The 14,016-nt window shown below is 39.5% G+C and overlaps 1 protein-coding gene across 6 annotated transcripts in view; it reads left to right on the top strand.

The window, feature by feature from the left end:
* BMPR1B (bone morphogenetic protein receptor type 1B) overlaps nt 1-14,016 on the top strand; it is a 418,867-nt gene that overhangs the window by 389,415 nt on the left and 15,436 nt on the right. For all 6 annotated transcript variants that reach the window (XR_012332176.1, XM_073805580.1, XM_073805579.1 and 3 more), the window contains 2 exons: nt 2,793-2,985; nt 3,776-4,073. Coding sequence is in view for 5 of the 6 variants with exons in the window: in XM_073805580.1 (XP_073661681.1) it covers nt 2,793-2,985; nt 3,776-4,073 (491 nt within the window). In the remaining variant the exon portion in view is untranslated. The remainder of the gene's footprint in view (nt 1-2,792; nt 2,986-3,775; nt 4,074-14,016) is intronic.

The following is a 14,016-nucleotide window of genomic DNA, read 5'->3' as shown; positions in this document are numbered from 1 at the left end:
GTATTTTAAACAGTATATTCGTGTGTAGGGGTGTGTGTTTTGTTAATTCAGGGACATGTAGAGAGCACAGAGCATTACTTACAACTACATGGTTTTTAGTGTCCATCGTGTACACGGGCTTAACCGTTAGACACTATCAGATAGCTGATCACTAGATAAGAGGACATTTCTGAAATAGTGATAACTCCTTATAATCCTTATACAGCTAATTGTACCCATTTTGCATGAAGTAATTCTTCTCTTTTTGGAATCACAATTATAGTGATGTTTTTTATTTATACAATCTTAACTTTCAGAATTGATATCTAAGAATGTAATACAGAGGGAAAGTTTAAGTACAGAAAGACCTGAAACATTAACTAAATGAAATAAAAACTCAAATAACATAGTTAAAACATTTTTCAAATTATATTTTCAGGTCCATAGATGTTATAATAAATCTCAAAATATATTTTAAATTTCTGAATATAATTTAGTGAGACTTTTTATCTTTGAGATAAGTTATTCCTGTTCTTGTGAGCATTGCCAATTCCAACTATGCTTTCATGAAATTAATTATATATGTTATCATTAGAAAAGAAGTGGATATAAAGCTGTTTGCTAGGAAATGTTCTGTAGATTTACGTAAGTACTGCTTTGTAACATCTATAAATTAGTAATATTTCTTGAATAAATGTAGGAAGTCTCCTCAAGTCAATAATGTAACTACTTACGGATTTGGCTCTCAACTGCTTAGTGCCCTTGACGCTTCTGTTCCCTTATTTAGGAATGGAAATGTGCTGAAGGGGTCCTCACAGAGCCTTTCTGACTCCTAAAGGGAGGAAGGCTGCTCTTCATACATACTTCCCCATTTCCTCCAGGCTGAGTGGCTAAATGGCATGTCAGTAATGCTTTCATTTTTTAATTCTTCTTTCACAGGAAAAGAAAAAAGGACTTTATCTTGTCCCCAAAAGCTTTCAGTCTGATATTAGTGCTGGTAATGGTTCTGGCAATGGATAGCATTACCTCTTGAATTGATAAAATCGTCCATTATGCAAAAACAGAGCAATCCCAGCTGATAGACATCTGTGGTAGGCAGAATACTGGCCCCCCCAAAATGTCCATGTCCTAATCCCTAGAATCTGTTATTTTACATGGTAAAGGGGAACGAAGGTTGCTTATCAGCTGTCCTTGAAGTGAGATTATTCTGGATTATCTAGGTGGACTCAGTATAATTACATGGCCCTTAAAAGTGCAAATACAGAAAGAAACACTTTGGGTTTACTTGATGCAAAGCATGTCTCTGCGAAGAGTACATTCCAATTTTCTGACCAGGTCTTATGAGAGTTCTATGTTAGAGTCTTTATATAGGTCTCCCAAATTATGTAAATGGTCACCAATACTTAGCCCCTTCAGTCATGGAGTTCTTAAAACATTTAAGCAGAGGTAGAATGAAGATCATGTGTAAAGAGACTTACAACCTTTATGCCGTTTAGCTCTCCTATTTTCCTTCTCTTTGTCTCTGCTGCACTCTGTAATTCTTCAGAGCTCCCTCACAGTTTAACTTTCTCCCCAGCTCTAATCGGCTGTTTTACGTCTCCATTTTACATTTCTTGTTATGACAACTCTTCCACCTCAAAGTATAATTTTCAGTAATTTCTTACTGTTTCCTCGTATTTCATTCTGTCTCATTTCTTCACACATCTCCTGTAGTGTTCTTGGCATTTTGTATTTGTATTCCAGTATCTGTAATCTGAAGGGGTTAAATCTGCTTGGATTGTTTCTCCTGCCTCTCATTTGCAGTGGCTGTTTCCTTTTGTTTTAAGGCGTTTTACTCTGTAGGATCTCTTTCTCTTTCCTTTCTTTCTCTCCCTCCATTTTCTTCTCTTCCTTCTCTCCTTCTCCCCCCAACCCCACCTTGGGGCTTTCCTTTATTTCCTTGTGAGCCCAACAATGTGTTATCAGTGTTTTGTTTCTTATATTTTATCCACGATCAAAGTTGTATGGTGGCAAGAGCTCCTTTAGAGCATCTAGTATCTCACCATAGTGGTGGAGTGAAACGTATTCTGTGAATGATTTCCTCAAGAGAGGATTTGTATTTGCTTTTGCCAGGAGCCATGGTGATGGTGTGCTACCAACCTAGGACAAATTTGGTATCATTCAGTGGTTCCGGCTTAATGCTAAAGCCCAGGGTTCAGTTTCTCTAATTTTAAAGGGGTCAAAGTTCATGTTTTAGATCTCAGTGCTGGTATTTTTCTTTGTCCAGACAACAACCTGGCTTTTGAATATGCTGCTGAATGCTTATCTATCCCTGCTCTGGTCTTAACTCTGTCCTTCCTCTTTTCCTCCCTCCCTCCACTCCTCCCTGATCAGAGATTTCCTTTCTTTCTATGTGTGCCCAACAGTGCATTACATTTTTCTTTGGTTGTATTTTATCCAAACATATAGTGACATGATTCCCTTCAGAGTATCTAGTATCCCACTATAGTGGTAGAAGTGAAAAGTATTGTGTTCTGCCAATTACTGTGAACCCATTCAGGTTTTTTCTCTGTGAAAATAATAATAGGTAGAATAAAATACTTAATAATTTGGAAGCAATACTTCAAACACTCAAAATCCACATTCAATTTCAAATACATTTAAAAGAGGACAGCATAAATTAATAAATAAATGCAAATAAGTTGTCTCTGTAAAGAAAAACTACTGGCTAAATATATTTTACATGCATTTCTTCTCCGGAGGAAAAAAAAAAAAAGATTAAACAAAGCTGTTGTGCTGTGAATACACTAACAATGTGTTTTGGGATTTAACAGGTCCAGAGGACTATAGCTAAGCAGATTCAGATGGTGAAACAGATTGGAAAAGGGCGCTATGGGGAAGTTTGGATGGGAAAGTGGCGTGGCGAAAAGGTAGCTGTGAAAGTGTTCTTCACCACAGAGGAAGCCAGCTGGTTCCGAGAGACAGAAATATATCAGACAGTGTTGATGAGGCATGAAAACATTTTGGGTGAGTAAAAGTCTGTATAGCAGTGTTCAGGGTTTCCTAGCTTTCCTCTCTTTTTCTGTTAACATCTGCATATTAACTCATCTGTGTAGACCTGTTATGAAATATATAGACATTTTCTTCTTGGCATGAGCCCAAGAATGTCATACGCTTCTAATGGGAGACCTCGCAGGAGGAGTGACTAAGGCACTTCTGTGAATGAACGGTGGGTTGGAAATGGAACATGTTCAAAAAGCTTTTTCTTCCGGGACGGGAAATGCAAAACCAGAATTTCTTAAGGTTTCTTAGGGATTGAAGGAGCACATTTTTGCCTAAGTGCTGTGAAAAGTTATGGGAATTTTACCTGCAGGGTTTATTTATGTCCAGAGTTTATATTGATAATTGATTTCCTTTTTATTTTCTCAAGTTAGAAATGATCTAGCTGGATCATTCAAGTAGAAAGAGTATAAGCTAATCATGGAGTGTGTGCCTGTTTTGTAAACAGTGTCTTATGTGTAACTGTAATACCAGGAACTATTTACTGTTAACCTCAAGATCATTTAAATATCAACTGCTGATTAGAAAGGGATCCTGTTTTCAGATACAAACTCTTAGTGTTTCTCCACGCCTGCTGTTTTGATGGCCTCTGATTGGTATTAGTGATTTAATACTGTCATAGGGACAATCAGAAAACTGAATGAAATGCCAAACAAAAGACACCTATGACAAAGAGTGATAGTTGAAAAAAATAATTATCCCGATAATATTCAGAAAACACATAGCACCAACCCTTTTTGTCTTTTTTTCCTTGTAGGGTTCATTGCTGCAGATATCAAAGGAACGGGGTCCTGGACCCAGTTGTACCTAATCACAGATTATCATGAAAATGGTTCCCTCTATGATTACCTGAAGTCCACCACCCTAGATACTAAGTCGATGCTGAAGTTAGCCTATTCTTCTGTCAGTGGCCTATGTCACTTACACACCGAAATCTTTAGTACTCAAGGCAAACCAGCAATTGCCCATCGAGATCTGAAAAGTAAGAACATCCTGGTGAAGAAAAATGGAACTTGCTGTATAGCCGATCTGGGCTTGGCTGTTAAATTTATTAGGTTAGTATCAATTGCGAACAACAAATATACGTTTTACGGTTCTTTTCTATCACTTTTTACAGATGATACATTTTGTAGCTCAGGGCTTTTAGGATATTTAGTGGAGGAGAAATTTTATTAATTTTGACTTTTCTGTGGAGGGAAGAAGAAGAAACATTTTCTTTACAACAGATAAACAGTATTTGGGTCAGTCCTGCTGTTTCTAAGCTCATCAGTGACCTGACTTCAAGACAGTGTTCACATAGGTTTGAGCTGTCATGAAGCTATTTAGAAAAGAGGTCGCTCATGTCCGGGATTGTGTGGTCAGAATTCTGCATAACATTTGTAAGTAGGGAAAGGTTTCAGGAAAGAGCTCCAGATTATATAGTGATGAAGGTGATTTTTATATGATATAAGAAAGATAACTTGCATAGATATTCTATGAGAAATGTTAAAAACTAATAAGCAACACACTGCCAGTGTTCAGCACTATTTTACAATAGCTTCTGTGGGATGGGGAGGAAAGCCCCATGGTTGAGGCTCTATTTTGCTTACCTTTGCTCTATTCATAGCAGCTCCTTGGATCTTGTAGATGATGTAATTAGAAGAAATGGTTCTTCTGCTTTGAAAACAAAACAAGTTTGCAAAGCACAAGAATAGAGGGATCATCATACACCTACCTTTTTAAAATGTCAGTTTAGACTTAGCCTTTATTAAATTGTTGGACCCTCTTATGGCTTTTTTTCCCCAAAGACTCTAGAATATAGAGAGGGTTCAAAGGGAACGCCATGGCAAAGAATAAAACTCACGAGAAAGGACTAATGGATTGGTATTTTCACCCAGAATTGAAGACTGAGGAGTGATAAAAATGATAGGTCCCAACTATATGAAGGTCTTCACCATTTAGAGGATGGCAGATGGAAGTTCTCAGTCTTTAAAAGCAAAGCAGGAGGAAATGCTTCAGACTGTAGATTTAAGTTAGAAATGTGAATTGCCTGCCAATAAAGATCATTAAATTCTCTCTCTTCTGAATTATTTTTTCTGACCTTTTTCAAGTCTCCTCTACCAAAAAAATTTCCCATGATGCTTCTCAAATTACCAGCCTTTCTCCTTTCCTCCCTTGTTCAATTTCTCAGGAGTTCCAAAGAGTAATCTGCTTTCACAGTCTAGTACTTCATGATATTTTACAATTTGGCTTCTGCTCTGTTTTCTCCCGAAGCTCCTTTACTGAGGGACAGCGTTGGTTTTGTCGCCAGAAGCCTTTCTTCCTGTCATCGCACTCCCCGCAGTACCCACACCTTTCTTCCTCCTGTGTTCCTGTTGGACCTTTATTCCAGCTTCTCCTCCTTTCTCTCTATGGGTTCTGCTCTCTGTCTGCTTCTTGAATATTTTCCCACGTCTCGATTTCCTGCTGCAGATGCTTTTCCTTCCTAGTTCCCAGTTTTGATCGATCCATTCTAAAATGTGAGGCGCCTGGCATTTCCTTTGTTCCCTAAGTTTGTGATTTGCTCAGTTGCATGAATTCTGTGTCCATGATATTCTCACTGGAACTGGGCCAGTTTGGGTCCTCCCTACCATTTTTCTAGATTCTGGAGTCAAACATTTTGTAGTGATTTCCGCTTTCCAATTATTTTCTACATGCTGCTGCCAGATATATTTTCCTGAATCATAGTTTTGGACATCATCATGATTTCATAGTTTCCTATGGCTTTGGGTTAAAAGGTAGTTTCTGTTCTGAACACTTTATACTTTCTCACACCTTCAAGTGTTTTTAACATACTTTTATCTTATTCTGAATACCCAACATCCCCTCTTTTATTTCAATAACTACTGCTTATCTTCAGTTTCTTCCTTTGGGACCCCTGTTATTCTTCCCTTACAAGCCTGATTTTCAGTGACTTTTCTCATACACTTCTATGTGACCCTGGCTTGCTGTCATGACATCTCTCACACTATTGTGTGGTCATCATCGGCTGCTTATGTGTCATTCCTAGTGGAGACTAAGTTCCTTGGAGGTAGAGACCGTGTTTTTCTCAAATTACATGCCTCGTGCCTTTCCTTGGTGCCCATTACTTAGGGGTTGCTTCAGAATTTTGTATAAAAGATAAGTGAACGATTCCATATGGACTATAGGATGAAGGGGAAAAGCATTTTTTTTCGTAGCTCCAGAGATCTAGCGTGCTCCGGATTAAATCTACCTTTCTAGTTTTATAGCGCACAGACTCTCCAATTTGTATGCCGCCTTTTGCAAAACTGAACCTGTTTGTGTTTTCTCCATATATACTCCACGTTTGCTACTGCCTTGCTCTTGACTGAACAGCATCTAGCTTGGAATGCCCTTGTTTCTCCATGTAATGTAATCCAGTCTCAGAGTTGCGTTTATGTCACTTTACTCATCCCCCAGGTAGGAATAATGACATCATCTATTCTACTCCTGTAGTAATTTCCTGGCCCTTGTCTGCCTGATATTATGATGATTTTAGTACATGCCTCGTCTTGCCCTCCTCGTCCTTGGGCATCTTGAGAGCAGGATCTATGCCACATTAATTAACGTATTTCCCATTGGACATGACATGGTGAGTTACCCATTATAGGTATTCCGGCATTGTTTTGAATCAATAAATGTTGGCAATATCAAAATAATTAAGAGCTCATCTTCTTTATAGACCCAAAAACAAACAAGGAAAGTGAGTATCTGTTATATTTCTGAAACTTCGTTCTGCTTAATGTAACAGGAATGAACTAAATGAACTCTCAAATTTCATGCAAACCCTGATTTAGGAAGTGGAAGGAAGTGCTTTAAGAAATAAATCAGAGTTTTATTTGGCGTATATTGACTAATTCATCAAGAGAGGAAGGCTATGAGGATACTGCCTCCGATGTATACCTGCACCTGTTGGGTGCACAGACCTCATATGGCTGAAGAGCCGCTGTGGGACCAGTTGCAATCCTGGGCCTCAGGTTCCTCTACATTAAATGGAGGTTGCATTTGATAATTTGAGGTCCTTTTCCTGTTTTTATTTTATATGTTTCAACAGAACTTTGGTCTTCTCATCTTTTGAGCCTCACTTTTAAACCTTGCTATACACGTTTCTTTGGTTTTCACTCTTTTCCTGACTTTCCTGTTTTGGGGTGTGGTGCATGTGCTCACACAGATATTTACAGCATTTTATAATAAGTGGGGTCAAAGCTAACCCAGTGTTGAGTTCTCAGACTTCATATGTGAACTTCCTGTGAGAACTTAATCTTTACCCTGGTCTCTATGTGGTAAGTGTTCTCTCAGGCTTTTAAATCGTTTCTGGGAGGTTCCCAGGGAAGTTGAGAGCCACAGAGAAAACAGACTGTGCATTAGAAATTTCCTGCTCATTTAATTTGTTTTTAATGCTGTATTGGTTTCTTCATGCATGCTCTTGTAAATGATGTAAGTGCTGATGCATTTCCTGCCCACAGAAGTTTAATCCGGGTGATGCCGTGGCAGACATTACCGTTACCCCAAATCTCTCTTGGGAGGAGAAAACAAAGACGTGTGAAATCCCTTGAAGGAACTTACAGAGCTTTTCACTTTTCCCTCTGGAGGCTCAGGCAACCCTTCTAGTACTTCAGTGACAGAATGATATATTTTCTTAGGGGGGAAATAAATCCTGGCTTAGGGCCTCTCAGGTATTAAATTTTAAATAGAAAACCTGCAGTGAAGACTGGGCTGTAACACGCATCTCCCAGTTGATGATTATCGAATTGTCCAAGTGCAGAGGACAAGAGGGTACTGAATGTCCTCAGTCTTTCAATGTCATTATTTTTACCACTGCTTCTGGTTTGTATACTTGGTGGTTTTTTTAAAAAGTGACATGGTTAAATCACTGGCCAAAGTCATAGACCAAGCTGTAGTGGCAGAGTCCGCACTCCCAGTCAGGGTTTCTGCCGCCTTATCTATCTTCTGTTGAAGAATTTTTATGTCAGGGTTCTGTTTCTAAGAAGCCCTGAGATTTCTCAACATTTAGTCATAGGAGTAATGAGTTCTGTTGTAAATTGCTGTAGAAAACTCTCCTGCTTGGTTAACATCTGACCGGGCGGAGCTCAGTTCAGCAAATCAGTTCCATGGCTGTTTGCAAGGTACTTCAGGAAACACAAAGGATGTGCACAGCCCCTTCTTCTGAAGGCTCGTGAGAATATTTCATGCTCTGGGAGGTCATCTTAGTCTCTCTAAGAGATAATTCAGTATTCTCTGTTATGTTTCATGTGTAGTTAATTTCAAACATCAGTTGTGAGCCACAAGCAAACCAATGGCCTCCTTCACGTCTTCTGCCTCCTGCCCTTTTTTTTTTTTGGGGTACGCGGGCCTCTCACTGTTGTGGCTTCTCCCGTTGCAGAGCACAGGCTCCGGACGCACAGGCTCCGGACGCGCAGGCTCAGCGGCCATGGCTCACGGGCCCAGGCGCTCCGCGGCATGTGGGATCCTCCCAGACCGGGGCACGAACCTGTGTCCCCTGCATCGGCAGGCGGACTGTCAACCACTGCGCCACCAGGGAAGCCCCCTCGTGCCCTTTTTTCATTGTTCTTTAAAGTTCAGTTCGTATTTTTAAAAAAGCTTTTTATATTATTAAAGGTGTATGATGTTTGCTTCTCCTCTTTCTCTATTACCTTTTTATCTCCCTTCTCCCTCTCTCCCTCTCTCCCTGTGTAAGGCATCAACAACGTCCAGCAGAAGACCACCCACACGTGCCCAAAGGCTCAGTGCAGTAGAGCCACCTTGCTGGAGCTAACAGCTTGATTCCCCAGCTGGCCTCTGGCCACAGTGGGCTCTGCCTGTGACTTCATGAAACTCCCCCTTCAGTTGATGGGACACGGGGAGTGTGCACCGTGCTGACACATGCTGTGGCTTTTTCCTCTACGTAACACTTCTTGCAAGAATTCCTGCTATGGATTTATAATTAGAAGCTTAATTAGCATAAAAATATTTAATATAAAGTCAGGTTAAGATAGATACTATATTTTTAACTATCCCCTTTATTTCCTGCCACCAAAATAATAATCTTCTTCCTGCCCTTCTTCCAGCACATGATAGCCAAGAGTGTAGGGCACACCCTGCCCCACCGGATTGTATGGGCGCTCAGATTCATTCTCCGGTCCCCTCAGGATCCTGGTGGGAGGCCCCACTTTCAGCCTTCTGCACCCACGGGAGCTCTTTGATTCTTTCCCTCAGTTATGCTAATGCCTGCAGTGCACACGCCACTGTAGACACCAGTGCTGGACCGAGGGGGGGACACTACAGGCAGCCGCCTGCGTACGAGCAGTAAGATTTAGACAATAAAACCAATTAACATTATCACTATGTGCAAAGTTCTAAACGGTGTCGGTGACAAAGTGACATCTCCAGTAGCGTGCATTTCTTCTACTGTCTTCTCCTTAGTATGCCCCTCCCTTGCACCTTCAGAAGAGAAGAGGAAAATCTTAGTTTTGTATCTTTTTCTTTTCTCTCTTTCTCTCTCTCTTTCTCTCTCTCTTTCTTTCTCTCTTTCTCTCTCTCTCTCTCTCTCTCTCTCTCTCACACACACACACACACACACACACACACACACACACAGTATCAAAGTCATCTTTGCTTTACTTCCCCATTTGGAGCCGTTGCCTTAGGATCCCTCACTTACTTGGTGGCTCCAGGTGAGAGGAGCCACTCAAAGTGTGCATCCGTGTAGGGGGCCCTTTGTCATCAGTGTGGACCTCTTCCTTCACCATGCTGGCTTTTTTTTTATATCCTGCCACTGTCAGTCAAGTGACGTTGGTCAGAAATAGGAACTTGGTTGTCATGCCTCTTTGTGGAACCCCAGCTGAGGGCACCCTAGGTTTTGAGATTCGAATAAAATGAGGCTTTATTGTCCCTGTTCCTCCCTCGTGCAGCAGGGAACTCAGTGTCATTCACAGCACATCTGTGGATCCTAAGGAGCTTGTTTGCCTCTTTGTCACGTCAGCCTTACATCTCTGATACATGTTGTACCTTTTCTACATGATGCAGCTGCTGATTCTTTTCTTCCACAAACACTGTCAGCTCAAGATTGAACACATCTTTACTGGGGTGTGTTGTAGGGTATTGCATGATATTTAGTTATTAAAATTCACACTACCAGAACATTTTTCCCTTTTTTTTTTCCTATAGGACCTTAGTGTCTTGTCATAACCCTGGGCCTGGGAGAGAACCCCTCTTCTCTCCAGGTGGCTTGCCCCTTACCCCCAACCTCCCAAGTTACCCATCTTTCCTTCCTTCCTCCCTCCCTCACTCCCTCCCTCCTTTCCTTACTTCCCTCTATTTATTTATTTATTTATTTATTTACATCTTTATTGGAGTATAATTGCTTTACAATGCTGTGTTAGTTTCTGCTGTATAACAAAGTGAATCAGCTGCACATATAAATATATCCCCATATCTTCTCCCTCTTGCATCTCCCTCCCACCCTCCATATCCCACCCCTCTAAGTGGTCACAGAGTACCGAGCTGATCTCCGTGTGCTATGCGGCTGCCTCCACTAGCTATCTATTTTACATTTGGTAGTGTATATAAGTCCATACCACTCTCTCACTCCGTCCCAGCTTACCCTTCCCCATCCCCGTGTCCTCAAGTGCATTCTCTACGTCTGCGTATTTATTCCTGTTCTGCCCCTAGGTTCATCAGAACACTATTTTTTTTTTATTCCATATATATGTGTTAGCATGCAGTATTTGTTTTTCTCTTCCTGACTTACTTCACTCTGTATGACAGATTCTAGGTCCATCCACCTCACTACAAATAACTCAATTTCGTTTCTTTTTATCACTGAGTAATAGTCCGTTGTATATATTTGCCACATCTTCTTTATCCATTCATATGCCGAGGACACTTAGGTTGCTTCCATGTCCTGGCTATTGTAAATAGAGCTGCAATGAACATTTTAGTACATGACTCTTTTTGATTATGGTTTTCTCAGGGTATATGCCCAGTAGTAGGATTGCTGGGTCATATGGTAGTTCTATTTGTAGTTTTTTAAGGAACCGCCATACTGTTCTCCATAGTGGCTGTATCAATTTACATTCCCACCAACAGTGCAAGAGGGTTCCCTTTTCTCCACACCCTCTCCAGCATTTACTGTTTGTAGATTTTTTGATGATGGCCATTCTGACCAGTGTGAGGTGATACCTCATTGTGGTTTGATTTGCATTTCTCTAATGATGTGTGATGTTGAGCATTCTTTCATGTGTTTGTTGGCAATCTGTATATCTTCTTTGGATAAATGTCTATTTAGGTCTTCTGCCCGTACTTGGATTGGATTGTTTGTTTTTTTGATATTGAGCTGCATGAGCTGCTTGTAAAAGTTTGCAGATTAATCCTTTGTCAGTTGCTTCATTTGCAAACATTTTCTCCCATTCCGAGGGTTGTCTTTTCGTCTTGTTTATGTTTTCCTTTGCTGTGCAAAAACTTTTAAGTTTCATTAGGTCCCATTTGTTCATTTTTGTTTTTATTTCCACTACTCTAGGAGGTGGGTCAAAAAGGATCTTGCTGTGATTTATGTCATTCAGTGTTCTACCTATGTTTTCCTCTAAGAGTTTTATAGTGTCTGGCCTTAATTTAAGTCTTTAATCCATTTTGAGTTTATTTTTGTGTATGGTGTTAGGCAGTGTTCTAATTTCATTCTTTTACATGCAGCTGTCCAGTTTTCCCAGCACCATTTATTGAAGAGGCTGTCTTTTCTCCATTATATATTCTTGCCTCCTTTATCAAAAATAAGGTGACCATATGTGCATGGGTTTATCTCTGGTCTTTCTGTCCTGTTCCATCGATCTATATTTCTGTTTTTGTGCCAGTACCATACTGTCTTGATTACTGTAGCTTTGTAGTATAGTCTGAAGTCAGGGATCCTGATTCCTCCAGCTCCGTTTTTTTCCCTCAAGACTGCTTTGGCTATTCGGGGTCTTTTGTGTTTCCATACAAATTGTGAAATTTTTTGTTCTACTTCTGTGAAAATTGCCATTGGTAGTTTGATACACATTGCACTGAATTTGTAGATTGCTTTGGGTAGTATAATCTATTTCACAATGTTGATTCTTCCAATCCAAGAACATGGTATATCTCTCCATTTGTTTGTATAATCTTTAATTTCTTTCATCAGTGTCTTACAGTTCTCTGCTTACAGGTCTTTTGTCTCCTCAGGTAGGTTTATTCCTAGGTATTTTATTCTTTTTGTTGAAATGGTAAATGGGAGTGTTTCCTTAATTTCTGTTTCAGATGTTTCATCATTAGTGTATAGGAATGCAAGAGATTTCTGTGCATTAATTTTGAATCCTGCTACATAACCAAATTCTTTGATTAGCTCTAGTAGTTTTCTGGTAGCTTCTTTAGGATTCTCTATATATAGTATCATTTCATCTGCAAACAGTGACAGCTTTACTTCTTCTTTTCCAATTTAGATTCCATTTATTTCTTTTTCTTCTCTGATTGCTGTGGCTAAAAGTTCCAAAACTGTGTTGAATAATAGTGGTGAGAGTGGGCAACCTTGTCTTGTTCCTGATCTTAGTGGAAAGGCTTTCAGTTTTTCACCATTGAGAACAATGCTGGCTGTGTGTTTGTCATATATGGCCTTTAGTATGTTGAGGTAAGTTCCCTCTGTGCCTACTTTCTGGAGGGTTTTTATCATAAATGGGTGTTGAATTTTGTCAAAAGCTTTTTCTGCATCTCTTGAGATGATCATATAGTTTTTCTCCTTCAGTTTGTTAATATGGTGTATCACATTGATTGATTTGCATATATTGAAGAATCCTTGCATTCCTGGGATAAACCCCACTTGATCATGGTGTATGATCCTTTAAATGTGCTGTTGGATTCTGTTTGCTAGTATTTAGTTGAGGATTTTTGCATCTGTGTTCATCAGTGATATTGGCATGTAGTTTTCTTTCTTTTGTGACATCTTTGGTTTTGCTATCAGGGTGACAGTGGCCTTGTTGAAGGAGTTCGGAAGTGTTCCTCCCTCTGCTATATTTTGGAAGAGTTTGAGAAGGATAGGTGTTAATGCTTCTCTAAATGTTTGATAGAATTTGACTGTGAAGCCATCTGGTCCTGCGTTTTTGTTTGTTGGAAGATTTTTAATCACAGTCTCAGTTTCATTTCTTGTGGTTGGTCTATTTATATTTTCTATTTCTTCCTGGTTCAGTCTTGGAAGGTTGTGCTTTTGTAAGAATTTGTCCATTTCTTCCAGGTTGTCCATTTTATTGGTATATAGTTGCTTGTAGTAATCTCTCATGATCCTTTGTATTTCTGCAGTGTCAGTTGTTACTTCTCCTTTTTCATTTCTAATTCTATTCATTTGAGTCTTCTCCCTTTTTTTCTTGATGAGTCCAGCTAATGGTTTATCAATTTTGTTTATCTTCTCAAAGAAGCAGCTCTTTGTTTTATTGATCTTTGCTATCGTTTCATTCATTTCTTTTTCATTTATTGCTGATCTGATCTTTATGATTTCTTTCCTTTGCTAACTTTGGAGGTTTTTTGTTGTTCTTTCTCTAATGGCTTTATGTGTAAGGTTAGGTATTTTATTTGAGATTTTTCTTGTTCCTTGAGGTAGGATTGTATTACTATAAAATTCCCTCTTAGAACTGCTTTTGCTGCATCCCATAGATTTGGGGTCATCATGTTTTCATTGTCATTTGTTTCTAGGTATTTTTTGATATCCTCTTTGATTTCTTCAGTGATCTCTTTGTTATTAAGTGGTGTATTGTTTAGTCTCCATGTGCTTGTACTTTTTACACTTTTTTTTCCTGTAGTTGATATATCTAGCCTCATAGCATTGTGGTCGGAAAAGATACTTGATACGATTTCAACTTTCTTAAATTTACCAAGGCTTGATTTGTGACCCAAGATATGATCTATCCTGGAGAATGTTCCATGAGCACTTGAGAAGAAAGTGTATTCTGTTTATGGATGGAATGTCCTGTAAATATCAATTAA

Source organism: Tursiops truncatus, chromosome 5, assembly GCF_011762595.2.
Source record: "Tursiops truncatus isolate mTurTru1 chromosome 5, mTurTru1.mat.Y, whole genome shotgun sequence".
NCBI classification, from domain to species: Eukaryota; Metazoa; Chordata; class Mammalia; order Artiodactyla; family Delphinidae; genus Tursiops; species Tursiops truncatus.
This window is presented reverse-complemented; position numbering and strand designations above follow the sequence as displayed.